At 46.9% G+C, this 21,008-nt stretch overlaps 2 protein-coding genes across 11 annotated transcripts in view; one reads left to right on the top strand and one right to left on the bottom strand.

The window, feature by feature from the left end:
* Positions 1-59: 59 nt before the first annotated feature.
* The window catches only part of UBAP2 (ubiquitin associated protein 2), a 76,873-nt gene continuing 55,924 nt past the window's right edge, over positions 60-21,008 (bottom strand). For 6 of the 10 annotated variants that reach the window (XM_083575561.1, XM_083575559.1, XM_083575566.1 and 3 more), the window contains 9 exons: positions 19,253-19,344; positions 17,383-17,433; positions 7,945-8,023; positions 7,179-7,393; positions 4,785-4,884; positions 3,605-3,712; positions 2,458-2,525; positions 674-865; positions 60-415 (listed from right to left, as the gene is read on the bottom strand). In XM_083575561.1, coding sequence (XP_083431687.1) covers positions 320-415; positions 674-865; positions 2,458-2,525; positions 3,605-3,712; positions 4,785-4,884; positions 7,179-7,393; positions 7,945-8,023; positions 17,383-17,433; positions 19,253-19,344 — 1,001 coding nt within the window. In that variant the 3' untranslated portion in view covers positions 60-319. The remainder of the gene's footprint in view (positions 416-673; positions 866-2,457; positions 2,526-3,604; positions 3,713-4,784; positions 4,885-7,178; positions 7,394-7,944; positions 8,024-17,382; positions 17,434-19,252; positions 19,345-21,008) is intronic. The other 4 variants (XM_083575564.1, XM_083575558.1, XM_083575562.1 and 1 more) reach the window with 1 other exon arrangement.
* LOC310744473 (interferon type A3-like) lies at positions 11,114-14,216 on the top strand. Its single transcript, XM_083575932.1, has 2 exons — positions 11,114-13,100; positions 13,221-14,216. The coding sequence occupies exons 1-2, from the start codon at positions 12,718-12,720 to the stop codon at positions 13,459-13,461; spliced, it is 624 nt and encodes a 207-aa protein (XP_083432058.1). The 5' UTR covers positions 11,114-12,717; the 3' UTR covers positions 13,462-14,216.

Genomic DNA, 21,008 nt, shown 5'->3' with positions numbered 1-21,008 from the left:
GAGAAAGGGTAAGTGTCGTGTCCAAGCTACCTCTAAGGAAATAAACAGGCTTCAAAAAATGCAGAAACCACCATTAGGCTCTATTACATTTACAAATACATACATAAATATATTACATACAACAGCAAATCATAAAGGAAGCAGGTAAGGAGTCGCGCGCACAAGGAAGGGGGTGTGGATCTGCCCTGCCTGGGCTGAGCGCTTGGTTGCCTTGTCTCAAGCCCACCCCCCTTCCTAGCGGATTGTCTCCTGGCAGGTGTGGGAGTCCGAGAAGTGGGCGTCTTCCCTCCCTTCTCCTCTTCCTCACTCCTGTGTTGGGTTAATTTGTCCAGTATGGAGACGTTCCATAGGCGGTTTTGGTAGCCTGAGACTTCTGCTGCAGGGCGCTTGGTGGATTGCGTTGACCAGATCCACCCTGGAAAGAGACAAGGGGAGGGGAAGTTGGGCGGGTCAGAGGGGGCTCTGGATTTGACCACCTTGTCCCCATCATCCCTCGGGGCTGCACTCCATGCTGGGCAAACAGGGTTCTGCTCATGCAACGGGACACCCTCTTTTTCTCTGCCCCACCCCCCAAAATTAATCTGCTGCAGAGTTATTTCCCCAATCTTGCGCTTCTCTTCTCAGGTGCCTCTCAGGGCGAGGTGACTGCATTTCTGCCCCCAGGGCGACTCACCTGCCCGTCCTGCTGAAGGTGGTGGTGCAGCATCTGGGAATGAGGCTGCTGATGGGCAGGCAAGATGTGCAGGAAGGGAGCCGGAGCGTAGCCGGGGGCAGCACCAGGGTTCAGGGGCCCTGCAGAGCCCAGGGCGGACGGCAGGCTGAAGGGGGGCGGAGTGCCGGCATGGAATACCTGCTTGTCAAAAGTCTGCACAAGAAGGGAAAAAGAAAAGGCACATCGACACACAGAAAGGGAACTTTCTCCGAACCCTTATTACAGAACCAGTATCTGCAACCAGAGATCTAACCAGGTCTAAACCACAGAGCCTAGGGCTTGCCGATCAGAAGGTCGGCGGTTCGAATCCCTGCGATGGGGTGAGCTCCCGTTGCTCGGTCCCTGCTCCTGCCAACCTAGCAGTTTGAAAGCACACCAGTGCAAGTAGATAAATAGGTACCACTCCTGCGGGAAGTTAAATGGTGTTTCCATGCACTGCTCTGCTTCGCTAGAAGCAGTTCGCCAGAAGTGGCTTAGTCATGCTGGCCACATGAGCCAGCATGCTGGCCACATAAGCACCGCAACCCCAGAGTCAGCCACAACTGGACCTAACAGTCAGGGGTCCCTTTACCTATCTGCAACCAGAGTTTTGATTTGAAGGCAGTTTGGAACAACTAGGGCTCCGCTTCAGAAATGTTCCACTGGCAAGGCTCAGTTTGGGGCAGATACAGCCGGGGGAGGGGGGGCAATCTCAGGTTCAGGAACTGAAAAGGCTTCTATGGGGGAAACCAGCTCATGTATGCTGCCAGTGGGGAAACAAAAAAATGGTGCTATACAATGCCCCCTCCACAATTACCGCGTCAATCATTTGATGAGCACAGTGAGTAATAATGTCTCTTTCCCCACCCTGGTTGGAGATTTTTTAAAAAGAGAATAATTAAATCTCTATACTATATCCTTCATCCTAGAATTACAGTGCAGTTTTTAATATAAAAATACATAACATAGTAACAAATGAAAACAATACCCTCCCAGTACACAGTTTTTAAAAAGCCTGTTTTTGCCTGGCGGCTAACGATTTGCAATGAAGGTGCCACGGAAAAGGCCCTTTTCCGCGTTGCCACCTTGTGGAAGAGGCGCATGGAAAGATCTGCAGAGATCAGCTGGAGGAAGGAGGCGTGCGCAAGCAGACCCAGAAGGCTGGCCAAGGGTGCATGCAGCCCTCACTCTTAAAAAAAGGTTAACCACCTCTGGGCTAGAGCAACATTCAAAGCAATGGCACTTGGTCTGTGGATGGAGGCCTCCCCTTTGATGTCGTTTCTGTGCCTGGTGATGGACATTTTTATTTGTCCAACTTAGGCATGTGACTCCAGTCACCTTGATCATGGTTTTATCTGTTATGCTGAATTGTACCCCTATGCTGTTTCTGCTTTATTTCTGTAGCATTGTGTATATGTACAGTCATTTCACTGCACATGGAGCTTGAAAGGGCCATCAAGAGTTGTCACTATCAGATTCCACATGTGTGGAGCACAGCAACATGGGCAAGGGTCAGTGTAACTGGGATCAGTGTTTTTGTCTGGGGGTGGGCAGATGAGCTGCCCAGACAGAGCCCCAGATGTTTTCAAGAGAGAGAAGTCAGCTCTGCCTCGGCATCGACTCCCACCAAGGTCTCTGTGCAGAAGCACCTAAAGAGAGCCAAAAGATGATCCACCAACGGGGATGTCAAAATGCCAACAGCTGGGAGAGTCAAAAGAAGCAGAACCCCAGGCACAAAAGCGGCTGGACACATGGCAGTTCCTCACCTGAGTCTTATTGTAGACTGAACCACTAATATCAGGCACACCTGTGTTACTTGAGGTCACAGAAACACCTGAGGGGGGAGGGAGGGAGGGAAGGAAAAGAGAGAACAATGAGTTATCAAAACTGTCAAAGGCAATGGGATCTCTCAAGCCTCACAGCTGATGTCAGTGGCGGACTCTGGGCTCTCAAGCATTGGGGTGCCCTGTGCAATGTGAAAATTTGCAAACACACTCCGTTCTACAGCATAGTTGTGGCGTCCCCTGCAGTTTGTACTGCCCAAAAACTGTCTCTGGTGATATTCACCCTTCTTTGGAGCACTGAGCTCAGTTCTTCCTCCCAAACCCCAGAAGGATCTGCTGCTCTTTCAAGCTGCAATTAAAATATATGTTGAGAGACTCATGGAAGGCAGCTGGTAGCTGTGGCAGCAAAATGCAACTTCCAAGATGGGAGGCAAGACTTGTTCCATGAGGGGAGAAGAGAATCTGCACGTGGACTGAGCCCTCCAAACCACTGGCAAAGGAGGACACAGCTTTGCATAAAGTTTGCATGTGTCCTGTCATATGCATGTCTGTGTCTTCTGCAGGAGGAGAGGAGGGTAAAATAAAACGTCAGTGGCCATGCACGTAATAAAATGTCTCTCAGCAGCCGTGGACAGGAGCACACAATGGCCATTCAGCTCTCATGTCCTGCTTGCAGTGGCCGGGTCGTCTTCCTCAACCCTTTGCTCTGGGCCAGGCATGCTGAGGTTTGTTTAATCTCGTAACACTTAATTGAGAAAAGATAAAAGTGCATCTCTTCCGCCTGGAAGGAACTGGAGAAAGCTCTCTGAATGGGAACTATAAAACAATGCCTACATATATTTATTTCAAAAACTGTAAGGCACTCTCAAAGTCATTCAAAGGGCTTCCCCCAGTGGCCGACTATCTAATTTCAGTGAGAGGTAAAGCCAAAAGATGCTAGTCTTTCAACAGAGCTGATTAAAACGTTCTGCAATCTTACCTCCCTCTACAGCTTGACAAAACAGGGGCTGCAGATGACAGCTGAAGGGGGAGCCTGATGGAACGTTAAGTAATGTGCGTAAAAATCCCTGCTCTGGGTCTTCTGATGCAACAGAGGGAGAGAAGGCACCTACATCAACGGCTACATTACCTTTTCCTGGTCCACTGCCAGAGGATTTGTTTTGTGCTTGCGCCGACCCAGCGTATCCCCCTTTGCTGTAATCTCCAGCTGCCGTCCCCTGTGTCAGGTCATCATAGCCTGGAGGAAAACACAAGAAGTGGGATATGTTGATTCCTGGCAGGACCACATCTGTGCCTAAAGTACAATCACATCTTGTGCAGGCGTTGCTTTCTGGTGGCTCTGAGATAAGCCAAGCCTTAGGTAAAGGGACCCCTGACCATTAGGTCCAGTCGTGACCGACTCTGGGGTTGCAGCGTTCATCTCGCTTTACTGGCCAAGGGAGCTGGCGTATAGCTTCTGGGTCATGTGGCCAGCATGACTAAGCCGCTTCTGGAGAACCAGAGCAGCACACGGAAACGCCGTTTACCTTCCTGCTGGAGTTATACCTATTTATCTACTTGTACTTTGTGCTTTTGAACTGCTAGGTTGGCAGGAGCAGGGACCGAGCAACGGGAGCTCACCCCGTCGCAGGGATTCGAACCGCTGACCTTCTGATCGGCAAGTCCTAGGCTCTGTGGTTTAACCCACAGCGCCACCCGCGTCCCTCAGCCAAGCCTTACTCTGCCTCTACAGCCCAGGACACTACCGCTGGCTTGAATGGAATAGTGGTCTTGGTTTCAAAAGGCTTCCCATGAGCAGAGATGACTTACCCCACGTCTCCGCCATCTTTCGATGGCTTGGAACTACAACTCCCATCAGTCCCATCTGGTGTGGCCAACGGTCAGGGAGGATGGGAGTTGAAGTTCAAAATATCTGGAAGATACTGGGTTGCAGAGAACTGTGAGGGACTTGGAGCCAAGCATTTCTGAGCTGGAAAAATAAAGGAGCCGTCCCTCCAAATGCCTAAATAAGGAACTCTGGTTTTGTAGAAGCCTCCTGCCTCCCTTCACCCCACCCTATGTTTTCAAGAGCAGCAGGGCATCACAACAAACTCTTACGGGGCTCCTGCCCACCAACTTCATGGAGTTTTTATAGAAGCCTCCAAAGTCCTGCATCCCAGAGGGGGGTGGGAGCAGCAGTATCTCATTCCAGGGGGGTCCTCTCCCCATAGCTAAGAGAAGCAGCATTAGAAAGAGACAGCAAGTCCAGTTGCTGTTTTGTGCCTGCTCTGCACATTCCAGAGAACTGACAGCCTATGCTCCCCTCTTACCTGCTCCGTAGCTGTGCTGACCGTAGCCGGTCGCCTGCTGGAAGGGTGTCGTGGCCGTGTTCAAGCTGACACTATGCTGCTTGGCCGACGCTGGCGGGACCTGGAAGAAGGCAGATAAAGGAGTCAGGTGGCAGCAGCTGGAAGTTCTCGACTGCCACCTGGTGGACATGTCAAAGAGGCACCTCTATTTTCAAGGGGCGATGCCACTTGGCTAAGGAACAGGGAGCAGGAGAGCTCACCCCAGGCAGGAAAGCAGAGAACACATGGGAGGAGACCAAGTGCCCAGCCGGCAGCTCCAAACTACATTGGACCCTCAGGTTACGTACCTCTCTGGATATGTAATCTTCGAGTTGCAAAAGCGGCAAACCCGGAAGTATTTTTCCAGATTTCACCGCATGCGCAGAAGCGCTCTGCGCAACATGTGCATGCGCAGAAGCGCTCTATCGCGCTGTGTGTGCGCGCAGAAGTGACACCTCTGGTTATGGATTTTTCAGGGTGTGCACGGACCCTTGGAACGAATTAAACCCGTATCCAGAGGGTCCACTGTATACCTAAAGGGCACTGAGCTAAGCAGCAGCACAGATAAGAGCTGTTCAACTGTGGAATGGTCTCCCCTTGGGAGGTGGTAGACTGTACTTCCTTGGAGGTTTCAAAGCAGAGGTTAGATGGCCATCTGCTTTAGCCGAGATCCTTGCATTGCAGCAGGCTGGACTAGAGGACACTTAGAATCACTGAGTTTTAGCGTTGGAAAAGGACCCCATGAAGTATCACCAACGTCTGTTTGATCTGATCTCTGCGCTGACACGCTTTGCTAACCAGTTTTGCAAAAGGGAAAGAACACACAAGGTGGGTGCACTAATCTTTCTGGATCCGACTCGGAAATATATTTCTCCTGATAAATGGTGTGAACCGTTATCATGGTGGTAGTATGGAGCTTGATGTCTCCCCACCCAAACCCTAAGAATTAAAATCAAGAGCTTGTTGGAGATTCTGCAAGATCCACCCTTTTTTTTCTCCTGGACCCAGTAACATCCAGCAAAAGTTATTATTCCCACCTTCGGTTCCACCTTCCCACCGCAAATAAAACTGACGTAGCATTTTATGCACCTGGGTTGATGTGCTTTCTTAATCTGTGTCCTGACAAATATAAGGTACCTAATATGGAGTGCACAAAATCCATAAAATTAAAGGGTCTGTGCAAGAGCTATCTCTCCTGAACTGGTGTTTTATTTTTCTGTAGCAGAAAAACTCAGTTCTTTCCTGAGTCTGTAGTTCATTTGCTTATTTTCCGTCTAGTGGTTCCCAATCTCCCACCCACCCAAGGACCACTTAACGATTTTCCTGCCTGTTTAGGAACTGTAATATGCTCTGCTAAATGCATCATGATTTTGAATTGTATTTTTATTACTTCTTTTGTTTCTTATATTGTACTTTATCGTATTACAATTTGAATTCCATTAAATTCGAGAGAATTCAAACTTCAAGTGTTCTTCGCAGGCATTTCAGGGCCTCCCCACTTGCTTCTAGCTCATTCTAGACCTCCTCAGCCATGCTCATCCAGCACTTCCTGAGTTCTGTCCTCTACAAAAACCGTCCTGTAACATACTGTCCCATCTCCTGACATTCTTGCCTTCAAACGGCAGGCTCTGAAGCTGCATCATGAATTACAGCTGCTCACGCCAGTGGCAACAACACCATTTCAATTGTTGCTGCTGTTAAAAAATTGGGGTTTTTTTGGGGGGGGGAGGTGGAAAGAAAGTGTACAGTGGGGGGAAACCCCCCCAAATATCCTAAAGTGAATTTCATGCTTCAGTCTGAGGTGTGAGGCAATTCCCAGGATTGAAAAAGCTGACCAACTGCCCCACTTTTCTGACTGAAATACACATGCTTGGGTTCTCACAGCACAGATGGCAATGCCTTTTTGCAAGCCATGGCAGGTCACCCCTCTTGGCAGGGACATTCCCTCACAAACGTAGGCAATCTAGACAAACAGGAACCATAGGATCATACAACCCTCTGCAATGCGGGAATGAGACAGCAGCAAATCCCTTGCCCAAAGGTGACCAGAGAACAAAGAGCTCCAGGAGACCACAGACATAGACAGGACTTCTTTGACCAGGGGACGATGTGAATCCTTGCATGCCAAACATGAGGCCATCCCATCCTCAGAGCTTTCCTGGGAGAAAACTTTACAGGGTGAACTGCCCGATGTGGTGACTCTCAAATCACACTGCCACAGAGGGTGTGGTTTTGTACACCCACAACCCACACACTCTGACAAAATCCCTCTTTGCTCTGCAAAGTCTGTTCACCCACCCTGTGGAATCCCCAAGGCACCATTTCAGAGGAATCCAAGCCAAAGCTGAGGTCCGACCCCCCCCCCCTGTGACTTACAAACATCGTGGGCCCATACTGGAATGCGCTGGGGACTCCTGGCACACCGGCATAATAGGGCAACCCAGTGTAGCTGTACCCGGGTGGCAGGGCGGGGTTGAGGAAGGGCTGCTGAGCCGTGTGGTGAGTCTGCGCCTGGTTCTGCTGAGCCTGGGCGAGAGTGGTGGCCGGGGCAGGCGAGGCAGCATCTCCCCGACCAAATTTTGTTACATCACCTGGGAAGAAAAGAAAAAAAGCCCATTGGGAGATCGGGTTCGCTGTCTAAACTCAAGGATCTAGGCAGACCCAGAGGCCAGCAGAGGCCCTTATAGAGGGGTGAAGCCCAAATCTTTCCGCTTTCATAAATTTAGCAATACTGAATTGCATTTATAGAACAGGTGAGTTTTGTTAAGCGTACGCATCTTATACTCAACCCTCAATTCATCTTAGTGCTGCAGCCAAGCAAGATCAAGCCCAAAGATCTACCCCTTGTCTTTCTAACACTGGCCAGAAAGATGCTGTGAATCTGCCCTGAGATCTATTGATGAAGGGCGGGATATACGTTTAATTAATTAATTAATGCTTCCACCAAGCTCACAAGCATGTCCCTCCCCACCCCCGTGAAAATAAGTGTCCATATTAAGTCATAGGTCTGGCAGCATGAATTCTGCAGGTTGCATACATACTTTTATTCCTTAAAGATGGAACCAGCAAACCTGGCAGCCACAATGAGCAAAGCATCACCTTCTTCACTTGGCACAGGCAACATTTTGGGATCCAGACTCACCTGAGTAAGGGTTGTTGGCAAGGCTCCCCTCTCTGCCCGTTAAGGTTGCTGGAGCAGGGAATGTAATTCCGTAGTAATCCTGAGGAGAAACCAACATCAGCAATGTTTAGATTCACAGTGAAGCCAGCTAGGATCTCTCTGCACAGCCTTTTGTTTAATGTTACTAGCCAGAGCACTTTGCAAGGAAAATAAACAACTGTCCTTAACATGCATCTTGCCCCACATGGGGCTACTCCTAAGCAGTCATTTTTTGAACATGGCCAAAGTGTCTTTTCCAGCAAAGCACAAACAATGCACCAATCAAGGGTTAAGAAACAAGAACAGCAACACACTTATTGGAAAGATTCTTAGAAGTCTTGTAGGTTTTTCCAGGCCGCAGAGAAAATGTAATATACATACTACGCTATACATTATACAAAATGATCTATATCTATCTATATGCAGAGAGAGATAAATATGTGTATGCATAATAATGTACAGGGTTGTTTTTCTGTGAATAATTAGCATATAGAAATCATCAGCAACAGCAGCAAAAAAAGAAAATATAAATATGCTGTACCAGTCCTTACACTGTTTTCGGCAAGGTCTGTAGATATTTTCCTGTGTCTTATTACATCCGTGCATAATGAAAATCTTCACTTTTCAATAAATAATTAGATTCCTTGCCTTCTCTCACTTTCACAATAATTTTCTCATGGGCACCAGCTCTCCCAGACAGTTATCATTCATCCTTCTAACATGGGAATTTGTCATGCCTCCCCCCTCCCCGAATTTTAGCACATTGCCACATGGGCACCGGTATACTTTTCATTTGCTACTTCTTGTTTCTCTCCTTCTATAATTCATCTTTCAAGTTCTGTTACTTCTCTTAAAGGGTTATGATTCCTAGACAGTTAGTGATATGTCTAATCCAAAAATATTGCAAGAAGATGGACTCCTTTTTATTTTATTTTTTAATCCCCATCACTCTTTCTCTCTGGCTGCAGCAGCAAAACACTTTGAGGAGCAACACATCTCAACTCAGCCCACACCTTCTGTGCCCATATTTGGAGCAGCCCTGCCTGTTTTTGGGTTCCGGCCAATATTACTTTCGATATCTCAGCTGGATTTCCCCTTGCCGTTTTTGGGTTTCCAAAACAGAGAAGGATGGCTCGCAGCCAAGGAAGTAAGGATGGGGACACAGCTTCAACCCACAGCAATACACAACGGCTTCATAATTGTTTGCATAAAGCTCCTTTAACACACATTTTGACTGCGGGGGGGGGGGAGATTTCAGAAGACTGGACGTAAACCGAAAGAATTAGCACTTTTCTACAAGTCACAAGACGACTTTGGCATTTATTTAACAATTAGAACATTCCTTTCTGGCTCATCTAAATGTAGTTTTACCACGGTTGGGTTTTTCGGTTTCTTGGCAGATCACCCCAACACAATGCAACGGGTAACGAAAGTCAACAAAAACTTTTTTTAAAAAAAGAAAAAAGATGCTGGAAGAAAACTCTTTTTTTAAAAAAAATGCCACTGGTGCAAAAAGTCATCCAGATGTCTGCACTGTTTGTGTTTAAATCCTACATTTTGATACTGAAAGGATGCAATCACGTTTGAGGGGAATTTTTTTTTTGGAGGGGAAGTACCCATGAGCTCTCCAAACTGAAACAGACAATTGCAATATGCTCCCAGGAGTGGCTACAAAAATGCCCGTGAGACTAATCCTTCATACCCAAAATTTCGATTTCTGGTTCCTCTTCTGCACCTGAATGGGCTGCCCTCACCACCCCTTTCTTCTCAATTTGAGGTTCACAGTCTCTTGTAACTTCCAGAGCAGGGTAGCTGGGCTTTGACCTATCTGCCCTGAGCCCTTGAGAGGAGGGAGACGATAGACGTAAACACGCTCAATGACTCATGAGACGACCAAGGGCTGGGATACTATCTTGGTCTCCAGCTTCTTCCGTTTCAGACTGGCTAGCGACCCTGGCTTTATTCACTGCCCATACAATAGGTAAGATACCTGGCTCACGCATTTAAGAAAGCCACCCCAAGTATTTGAGTGTCACCATCACCGATGTCACCATAGAGTTGGAAGGGAGAGTCATCTAATCCAACCCCTTGCAATACAGGAACCTTGGCTGGGGAGGGCGAGGTATAAATAAAATTTATTTATTATTATTATTATTATTTTGCCCAGCGTGGGGCTCAAACCCATTACCCTGAGATTAAGCATAGGAGGCTCTGAATACATGGGACACTTAGTCGCCTTTGTGTCTCTCTCTGTTTGCAGTTAGATCAGGTGTCAGCAAACTTTTTCAGCAGGGGGCCGGTCCACTGTCCCTCAGACCTTGTGGGGGGGCCGGACTATATTTTGAAAAAGCAAATGAACGAATTCTTATGTGCCACAGAGATGCATTTTAAATAAAAGGACACATTCTACTCATGTAAAAACACGCTGATTCCTGGACCGTCTGCGAGCTGGATTTAGAAGGCAATTGGGTCGGATCCGGCTCCTGGGCCTTAGTTTGCCTACTCATGAGTTAGATGGATTCATCCGTGGGGAAGTCTGTGTTTGTGTGTGTCCAACACACATGTAGGATGCTGCATTAAGGAAGGGGTGGAGTAGACGATCTTTGGCAGCCCCCTCCTCCCTAACCGCCTCCTCGTGAACCTCTTTACACACTGTTTATTTCAGCTTCCATGTGCAAATGCTGCATATTAACAAAATACGCCAGGCATGGCAAGTGGGATTGAACCTTCATGGGCAGCGGAGGAAGGCAGGGGTAGAAGGCTGAGCAAAGGTGCGATGCAAAAAGGGGGAAAGCAGCGGCAAATGCGCCGCTGGCCAGGAGGGCGCAGCAGACAGATGGACACAAAACATGTGCCTTTTATGCGCAAGGCTCATCTCCTGGCGCCTCTGTTTAAAAGGAACAGGATAGTCATAACCTTGGAGAGCCGTTAACCAGTCAAGAATGGTAAGCAATGGTGAGGGGGGAGTTGCCAGAGCAGAGGCCCAGCTCTGAAGAGGCGGCGTCAAAATGTTCGGTGACTGGTGGATGCAAAGACCAAGGAACAAGGTTTTGTGATATCTACTAGCTAAAAGCCTGTCAGGTATGAGAGGTGAGGGCAGGAGAGTTCAAATTCTTTCTCCTCCCTGCCACATTCCTGCTTCTCTCTCCCACTAAGCCATAAATTTCAGGAGCTACTGCCTGCCTTCCGCCTTCGAGCTTCCTTCCCACTTCCACTAGCACCCCAAAAACCCACCCTGCTTCCAAGCTACTCCCACAGAGGCACCAACGCTCCTTTGTCCAGTCCAGTGGTTCCCAAAGTGGGGGTCAGTGGGAGCACCTGGGGGTGCTAAGAGCCGAGGGGGGGGAGCGGGCAGGAACTGGAGGTTTAAATAGCTATCAAGACTTAGAAAAGCTGATGACCACCGAATGTTGCTGAATTAATTAAATTATTGAGCTTTACTTGGAAAAATGTGCCATTTATTGTTAATGCTTTGAATTTCATTGTGTTATTATCTTAGTGGGCCATGCAATCCACTCTTCTGACTCATGCTTTTTAATTGGGTAGGGGGTCTCGTCCTTGCCTCAGAATTTTACTCATTTCCCTCTCCCACGCTGTGAACCAACTGCTCTCTCCCTCCCCACCAACTAACTACTCCCAAAACATTTTCCTTTTCTTCCCGGACAATTTTATAACCACCTTCAAACCACATCTGATATATAGGCTCAGAAGCCTCACCTCCCCCCCACAAAACAAACAAACCAACAAACCACTGAAATCCCATCCAGAATTTGCAGCTTTCCCCTCTCTTCCTAATTTATTTGTACATTCAGGGTCTCTCTCTCTCCCTTTCTTCCTCTGATTCAGCCAAGATTCTTTCCCTGCCCTCGCCTCCCCTTTTCCTTACTCAGTTCCACCACATTGTACCTGCCTCACATCTTTTCTCCATGCCTTTTGAAGCTGTTAAGACTGAACGACTAGCTCCAACCCTCCAATGCTTGCATTACATTAATGCACGCTGTTCATAAGATCTTTTTATTAAATACATTGCTTGAAATGAGGTGTACTCCTTCCTTAACTCCACACAACCTTTAGTGATTATTTCCAGACATGTTGCCAAGGTCTCAGTGGAATACAAAGAGGGCAAATACATGCCAGGGTTGAAGACTTGCATGCAAAAAAAGCATGCTTTTATTTATTTATTTTATTTTTATCCTGCCTTTACGCCTAAAGATGTGCAGGGTGGCAAACCAGAAAACAATAAAAAGGGAGGGTTTTTAAAACATTTAAAGAAATAAGCCAGTATGCCTTGTAAACCAGTATCCTTCATATTTTGTGCACACCAAATTTCAGCTTTATAGGTGATTTTGGGAGACACCTACCTAATGAGGGTCATGAAACCCCCATTTTCAACTTGAGGTTCACAAATCAGATTTTTTCCAGCGGGTAGGGTGGCCTGGGATGGCATACATGCCAGCCTCCATAGCTCTGAGGAGTGTATTTGGTATACAAATTAGGCAAACAAATAGCCCTGTGGTCTTCCTGAAATTTGAGGAGTGGGGAGGAGGAACTAAAGTAAACTATATCCTGGGTTACCAGAGGAGGAGAAGAAAAAACTCCCTTAAGGACCCACCACAGTCCAGCTCCTTAGGTTCAGTTGCATGGCTGAACAGGCAAGTGGAAAGTGAAAATGAAACCTGGAAAACCCAAATGATGAAAGGAAAGCTGTCCTGCAGGATAAATAGAAGATGCAGGAGGACCAGCACATAGTCAAAGATGGATCGCAAGTGGATAAGTTACGTGAGCCCCAGCAGAAACCGCCTGAGAGCCACCATGAAAATCGAAACGCGTGTGCATGCGGGGCTCGTTTGTCTGGTGCTCCTGTCTTCTGTCCAAGTCTCAGCGCTGGACTGCAACTTTCTGAAACACCGGCAAAAAGTATTTAATCTGCAGAGCATGGAACTGTGGCGAGAGATGAGCACCACGTTCTCCCCAGAGTGCCTGAAGAAAACGACCACGTTCAACTTTCCTACAAAGATCCTGGAAATACGCGAGTCGCAACCTGCCACGGAAGCAATCTACGAAATTCTCCGTGGGTTCTTTCACATCTTGAGCAGTGACTCACTGAAGACTGTCTGGAAGGCCGCACACAGAGAGAGGTGGGTTTCTGCTCTCCATGATGCAGGAGTGGGTGGGAATGGTTGGGATAGGATGGGGCAGCAGAAAGAGAGATTTGTGTCTGCTCCCTCTCTTTAAACTCTGCCACTCTTTTATCTCAGGTCTCTGAAGATGGTGCATGCGCACACCAAAGTCCTCAAGAGTTGCCTCGGAGGAAGAAAATCTACACCGGGGAAGTTAGAGGAACAGAGAAACAAGCTGGAGCTGAAGAAGTATTTTCGAAGGATCAGAAATTTTCTCACAGGGAACGGAAGCAGCACTTGCTGCTGGGAGAGCCTGCAACAGGAGGTCCGATCAGGACTCATGTACGTTGACGTACTGACAAAGAGAATGAGGAGGTAGCAAACCTCTGCAAACCATCGCTCGAGGAACTGTCGGAGCGGAGAAATGACAAACTGACAGCGAATATTTGTGAAACATTCGCAGAGACAAGTTAAGGAAGCTACAAGCCACCTCACAGAACTTACCAAAGAAATGGGAAGAGCTAAAGGGGCTTTATTATACTGAATGTACAGACTTTGTATAGGTGTTTTATTTTTTTATGAAGCTTGACATGTGTTATTTATTTATTTATTTATTTGATGTGATGCAGATTTATGTATTTTTTGATAATTTTATATTAAAACAATTTTAAGTATTTGTTTATTGCATCTTTCTTCACTTCCTAGAAAAGAACTCTTGAAGTGACTTACAAATGTATAAAACAAGGAGCCTCTGAATCACTTAAAACTACTTAGACCAAAACACAACAAAGATATCTTTACTTATAAGGTTGATTAGTTAGTTATTAAAATCTGCTATACAGTGGTACCTTGGTTCTCAAACTTAATCCGTTTTGTAAGTCCGTTCCAAAACCCTTCCAAAACCAAGGCACACTTTCCCATAGAAAGTAATGTAAAATGGATTAATCCGTTCCAGACTTTTAAAAACAACCCCTAAAACAGCAATTTAACATGAATTTTACTATCTAACGAGACCATTGATCCATAAAATGAAAGCAATACACAACATACTGCAGTCACACAATCAATCAACCAGTAGCTGAACTGGGTTCCACACAGTCACAAAAGAAAAAAGAGCCGCAAAAACAAAAACGCAAAATACCGTATTTTTCGTTCTATAGGGCGCACCGGACCATAGGGCGCACCTAATTTTTTTTGGGGGGGGTTAAATAAAGGGGGAAAAATGCAGCAAAAGCCCGAGCTTCCCCCGACCCCAGCCCCAGAACGGGTCCGGGGGCGAGGTTGCGCGCAACTTTGCCTTCTCTCCCGGAGCTTGCTGCTATCCGCAAGCCTTCTGAGCCCGGCAGGAACTACCGCCGGGCTCCCCAGGCTTGCGGATATCTGCCCGAAGCCCGGGGTGCGCTATGCAGCGCTCCCCGGGCTTTGGGATGCAGGCTGCTATCTATCCGCAAGCCTTCTGAGCCCGGCAGGAGTTCCCGCCGGGCTCCCCAGGCTTGCGGATAGCTTCCTGAAGCCTGGAGAGCGAGAGGGGTTGGTGCGCACCGACCCCTCTCGCTCTCCAGGCTTCAGCGAAAGCCTGCATTTGCTCCATAGGACGCACACACATTTCCCCTTCATTTTTGGAGGGGAAAAAGTGCGTCCTATAGAGCGAAAAATACGGTAAATACCAAAAACAGGCAAGACCTCAGCGTAATACTCAAAACGGAAGTGTGGCACTCAAAACGGAAATGTTAACCCTCAAAACGGAGCACGTTCAGCTACCGAAAAAAGTTCACAAACCAGAACACTTACTTCCAGGTTTGCAGTGTTTGGATTCTAAGTTGTTTGAGTACCAAGGCGTTTGAGAACCAAGGTACCACTGTATAGTGCTCCAGGCAGGTTTCTACACAAGTTTTAGATCAGATGGTCCTTTTTAAAATAAGGACAAAAACTGATAGGGCAAAAACCTGCAAAAAATACAACCACCATAAAACACTAACAAAACTGACAGCCTCAAACACATGAACTGACACATTACAGAACCTGGCATTTTATTTGCAAATCGAAATGTCTTCACTTGCTGGAAGACAAATATGGGGTGGGTTATACAAGCACCCTCTCCAGTCCAACCACAATGAAGGAAGGAAGGAGCCTTCTCTCAATAATTTGAGTGCAGCAGAAGGCACTTTGGGAGAAGGGTCTCCAGGAAGTGTGTAGGATCCGAGGTGCTTTCACTGGTTCCTTGGATTGTGTCCAGAAACTCACAGGCAGTCAATGCACTTGGGCAAGTCTCTCTTTCACAAACCAGCAAGCAAAATTAACACTATGGATTCACAGAAGTTTCCAAGCCATCTTAACGGGTAGACCCGGTTAAGGATGCTACAATACTGTAATCTAACTAGGCAGGTAACAAGAATACAGTGGTACCTCGGGATGCGAACAGGATCTGTTCCAGAGTCCCGTTCGCATCCTGAATAGAACGTAAGACGTGACTGCGCGTGTCACGTTTCGCCGCTTCCGCGCATGTGCGTGACGTCATTTTGACGCTGGCCACATGACCCAGAAGTTGTATGCTGGCTCCCTCGGCCAATAAAGTGATGAGCGCTGCAACCCCAGAGTCGGTCACGACTGGACCTAATGGTCAAGGGTCGTTTTACCTTTTATGACTGTAGTAACAAGGTCCTGATTGCAGCTTTTCTTTCCAACCAAAGCTAGTAAATGATACTCTTGGCTTCTACCACCAGCTGTGAATTAAATAGCACAAGAGTGCCCAGGAGCTCCCCTAAACTACAAACATCATTTTGAGGGCGAGGGTGATAAAGAGGAGAACCTTGTACAGAATATCACGCCCAACCCAAATTTCCCAGACCCGTTGGCCACCAACCACTTTGTCCTGGCTGGATTCATTTTACTGATCCTCAACCAGCCAATAAGAACATTCAAGCATTCATTCAAAAGAAACCAACTGCTCCTCCTGGATCAGATGCAAATACTAAACAGAGTTGGGCATGCGTCTGCTGGCAACAAAATCAATTTGGCTGGCTGTACCCTTTGGCTACTCAAAGATATTAAACAGTATCGAGCAGAAGATAGAACTTCATGAACCAATATTTCAGGGCACGGCAGCAGCCAACCAATACCACCTTGTGAAGGACTGTTGAAGAATGTGCCCTCAACTCCAGGAAAGAAAATCTATCCATCTGTCAAGGTCAGAAGAGATCGATGATCATTTATGACAAAATCCCCACCAGGAGTGACCCTCTCCCCCATCAATCTCAAGACCAATATTGCCCCACCAAGGCTACTGCAGTCTTTTTCCAAACCTTGGTGTGAACCTCAGCTGATGCAGTTCTAGAACAGCGGTTCCCCCAAGAAAATTCAGCCCACCCAGCCCCTAAAAAGCATGGTTCAGAATAGCAGTTTCCATGACCCACTAAGGAAGATAACTCAATAAAATTCAAAGCAGCAACAACTCATTGCAGTTACTTAAAATCCAATTAAAACGCTCATTAATTCAAGAAAATTGATGAACTTGATCTGGTGATATCAGCTTTTCAAAGTCTGATAATCATTTACACCTCCAGCACCCCATCTGAGCGCCACCCTTGGGAATTGCTTAACTCCTACCCAGTGCAGAGACAAAAGAATCTTCTTCAAAACAGGGAGCATCACGGTCTCTTCCCAGGAGGCTGGTCATGCCACAAGATCCTATATAACAGCCTTTCTCAACCTGTGGGTCCCCAGATGTTGTTGGACTACAACTCCCATCACCCCTAGCTAGCAAGGCCAGAGCTCAGGGATGATGGGAGTTGTAGTCCAACAACATCAGGGGACCCACAGGTTGAGAAACGCTGCTATATAAGGTTGCAGCATGAGTATGTCAACAAAATCCCGTCCTGGATTAACCCTCCTTTTCCCACAACACCACTTAGAAGACTTCTCCAACCCAGTTCCTCCAGATATTTGGTCTACAACTCCCATCAGCCCCAGCCAACATGGGCAATAGTCAGGGACTATGGGAGATTTAGTCCAAAATCTCTGGAGGGCAGCAGGTTGTTGAAGGCTGCTGTAGGGAATAATGGAATCCAACAGGATACACAGGTCTCCAAAAGCAGGCGCATCACAGAGGGGGAATTTGTTTAAAACAAGCAAGCAAAGAAACAGCAGGCAGTTGCAGAGCAAATGAACACATCACAGCAGACAGAATACACCTCAGAGCCCATGAACATTCCACTACTCTATGGCCAGTGTAAACCTCAAAAAAATGAAACCAGCTCAGTTACAGCTTGAAAAAACCAACAACACAGGAAATTCTACTTACCACAGGCAGCCTGGACTGCAGCATTTGGAGATCATCATAACCATAAATCTGCTTGAAGACAGAGAGGAGGAGGAGGAGGAGGAAGAGGGAGAAAACACAGAAAGAAGTTGTAAGGCAGCACTCCCAAGGAACCACTTCGACTGGCAAATTCTCAATCCAGGCTCATAAAAGCAAGCAGCATTTTAAAACCACCAGGTTTTTGTTATGTCAAATGTCATGCTGGCTGAACAGCATCCTTTGGAGAAACTGCTGCACTTTGAAGGATAGAGTTTGCTTATTACACTACCCTGTGAAGCACAGTAGCCTGGTGTTTTTGGCTAAATGAAAATGTAATTCGTAGTATTCAGCAGAAGCAGCATCACATTCTCAAGTGCCTAGCACTTATAGAGCTCATCCACACAGTCTTCTTATAACGCATACAACAGCCCAGCAAGGTAGGTCAGCATGGTTGTATTTCTGTTGCAGATTGGGGGAAGGGGTTCTGAGGCTGAGAGAATATTGCTTTGAAATGGGGAATGTGGAGTCCACCAACATCTAGAGAACTGCAACTCCTATCAGCTCCAGCCAGCATGGGCAATGGTCAGGAATGTTTTTCCCCCGGAGTGTGTGTGTGTGGAGTGTTAGTCCAGTAGCATCAGACTGGTTTTCTGGCCCTGGCTTACAGCCCTCTTAAGCTTTGCTGCAGTTAACTCTATAAGGGACAAAAAATGCAAGTACAATGGTACCTCGGGTTACATATGCTTCAGGATACAGACTCCACTAACCCAGAAATAGTGCTTCAGGTTAAGAACTTTGCTTCAGGATGAGAACAGAAATCGCGCTCTGGCAGCGTGGCGGCAGCAGGAGGCCCATTAGCTAAAGTGGTGCTTCAGGTTAAGAACAGTTTCAGGTTAAGTACGGACCTCCGGAACGAATTAAGTACTTAACCTGAGGTACCACTGTACAGAAGGATCAGTCAATGGATTCTGAATAAACATACAATTTCCCTCACTTTCACGACTCCCCCCCCCCCAATCAATTCCTGTATTAGACTTTTAACTTGTGGCTGTCAAAAGAAAGAGCGAGCCTACAGTGAAACCAAGATTTCCACCTTCCTCCCAATATCAGTTCCAAGGCTATGGCTTGAAAGCAAAGCTATGTACTTCTAAGATGCTTGTGAATGACTTTGTGAGGGGAAAACTGTCAGGGGACAATTGACAATGAGAGCTGTTCAACAGCGGAGCAGACTCATAGCGTTGTAGATTTGGAAGGGGCCTCAAGGATCATGTAGTCCAAGCCCCTGCAATGCAGGAATCTCAACTAAAGCATCCCTGACCACCCTTTCCTTGGAGGCTTTTAAGCATGGCCCTCTGTCATGGATGCTTTAGCTGAGATTTCTGCATTGCAGGGGATGGGGCTCGATGAACCTCAGCATCTCTTCCAGCTCTTATAATTCTATGAAACAAAAAGTCAGTTCAGAAACTGTTGCTATACTCCAGATTAGATGTTAAGTCAACTGAAATTCAGAGGTCAGAGGAATAAGGGCTCTTGCTGGCTGGGCCTGGCAGGAGTTGCAATCCAAAACATCTGGAAGGCCCCAGGCTGGCAAAATGGGTTCTCTTTCAGATTCAGGGTGGGCCCAGCTGTGCATGCAACCCAAGCACTACAGCTCTCATTATCATCTTTAGAACTGAGCCACAGAGCAAGTCGGTGGTCCACAGACAGCCCATTCTACACAACCTGGCTGGGACAGAGAGACAGACAGGCAGGCAGACAGACACAGACACAGACACAGACACACACACACACACACACACACACTGCCCCAGACACCTGCAACATGGAGGTAGAAGCCAAGTTCATTTGCCGGAGGCACAAGGAAACCGCTTACTGGGTAGGCTGGCAGAAGTCCTCCAGGTCCAACAATATACTGGTTATGTAACAAGGGTGGTACACCTTGGGGCAGGTTGGGGGGTGCTTTGCCTGCAGAACCAAAAGACATGTTTTTATATATAATATATACAACAAAAATACCAACAAAAAAGGAAGAAAAAGAAAGAGAGAAACAAGTTTCGGGGTCTGAAATATGCTCTTTGGGCTCCTTCAGAAGACGTGTTTACTCAGTATGCATCCCGATTTGCTTACATTTATATTCAGTTCTTACTATTCTGATCTGAGGGTGGGGTAGTTATACAGTATGTCAAAACAGCATTCATTCTGCATTCCTCCCAATTTGCTTGCGGGCTGTTTGCATGTATTCCTGTTTATCATTCATCTATCCAACATTTTTCAATGCGTTTCCAAACAGTAAGAAGTCCAGGTTGTGTTTGTTTGTTTTTTGTGGGGGTTTGTTGTGCTAGGATAGCAGAGAACTTCAATCCACTTTAAATGAGCAAACTTAATGTTCCAGTAGGTGCCCAAATCTCTCCTGCAAAATACTGACAGTCAGAAGGCACCCTTTGACAAGCTTCAGTCACTGCTTATCATAGGAATCTGCCAATGGTCCATCTTGTTCAGCTTTGTCTACACTTCAGGCAGCAACTTCTTCAGGGTTCCAGGAAGGGGCTCCTTCAGGCTGCTGCCTCCACCTTATTCTCATACCCCTACCCCAGTTCTTCTGCCTCTTCCATCTTCCCACTGATGCCTTCTCCTGGACTGCAGCAGTCTCACTTCCTCCCCATTCTGTATGTTAACCCTTCCCTGGTCCCATGTCCTCAACTTCTTGTCTTTGTCCAGGGAGGTAAACTCTCTGCGACTGGAATTCTATACCTTGCAGTAGTTTAATTCTGAGACCAGCAGGCACGACAAGAAAAGTTATTAAGAAGCAGTTTTCTTTGCTAGCCAGCTTTTTACACTTCCTTGGTGAGGAGAAACAACAAGCTCTCTTGTCGGTTCCCTGAGCTTGTGATCTAAGCTCTCTCCAGACTAATCATGAGCTGTAATCAAGGTTTGTCCTACGATTTACAACTCAGGTTCTCCAGGAAAGCTAAACCGCCAGACTGAGTTTGCACAATGCAGTACATTAAGCCAAACCAAAGCTTTGCTCAGTGTAGTGCTGTGCTAGAACCACCAGGAACTGTAATCTCCTCTCTGGGAACCCACATGCTCCCACAAAGCCATGGTTTGGATGAACATAATGTGCAAAGCAGACCATTGTTTAAACTGGTAAGAGATGCACCCTTACATGTTCTATTAAACTTAGCTAAGAAATATCAGTTCAATACCACATTGGTAGAGCACAGTCTCCACTGAGAGCATGCTTGTGCTCATGAAGGGACAACTACTCAGGCAAAAGGATGCTAGAATCTTAAGGTAGACTCTCACAACCATTTTCTATTCCTTTGGACATAGTAAAGTCTACCTACATCGACCTTGGCCACAAAACGTCTCCAAATATAGACTGGCTAAACTCTTGCCAGAGTTTGGAACGGCCCAACTGAGAACATTCCAATTTGGAAGGTCTTCATTTATTTTCCACATTCCATTTCACTTTCCAGCACTTTGCAACTCTGTCCTGAAGGGGTCGGGAGAGCTATCTCTAAGGACAGAAAAAAGGGCTCTTATCGTAGACAGTGTAAGAAGGAGGGCTGAGTCAGAAAAGTGCAGAACTCATAATTTTCTGGAAGTGACACAAGTCCTATCTGGGA

The sequence above is a fragment of the Podarcis filfolensis genome (genome assembly GCF_964270895.1).
Source record: "Podarcis filfolensis genome assembly, chromosome: 11".
In the NCBI taxonomy this organism is placed as follows: Eukaryota; Metazoa; Chordata; class Lepidosauria; order Squamata; family Lacertidae; genus Podarcis; species Podarcis filfolensis.
Note: the sequence above shows the minus strand (reverse complement) of the source record. Positions and strands in the feature narration are given on the sequence as shown.

Excerpts from the sequence above, each read along its gene's own strand:
- LOC310744473 (XM_083575932.1), top strand. The coding sequence starts at position 12,718 with ATGGATCGCAAGTGGATAAGTTACGTGAGCCCCAGCAGAAACCGCCTG. Across the intron at positions 13,101-13,220 it reads AAGGCCGCACACAGAGAGAG|GTCTCTGAAGATGGTGCATG; the intron begins GTGGGTTTCTGC and ends CTTTTATCTCAG.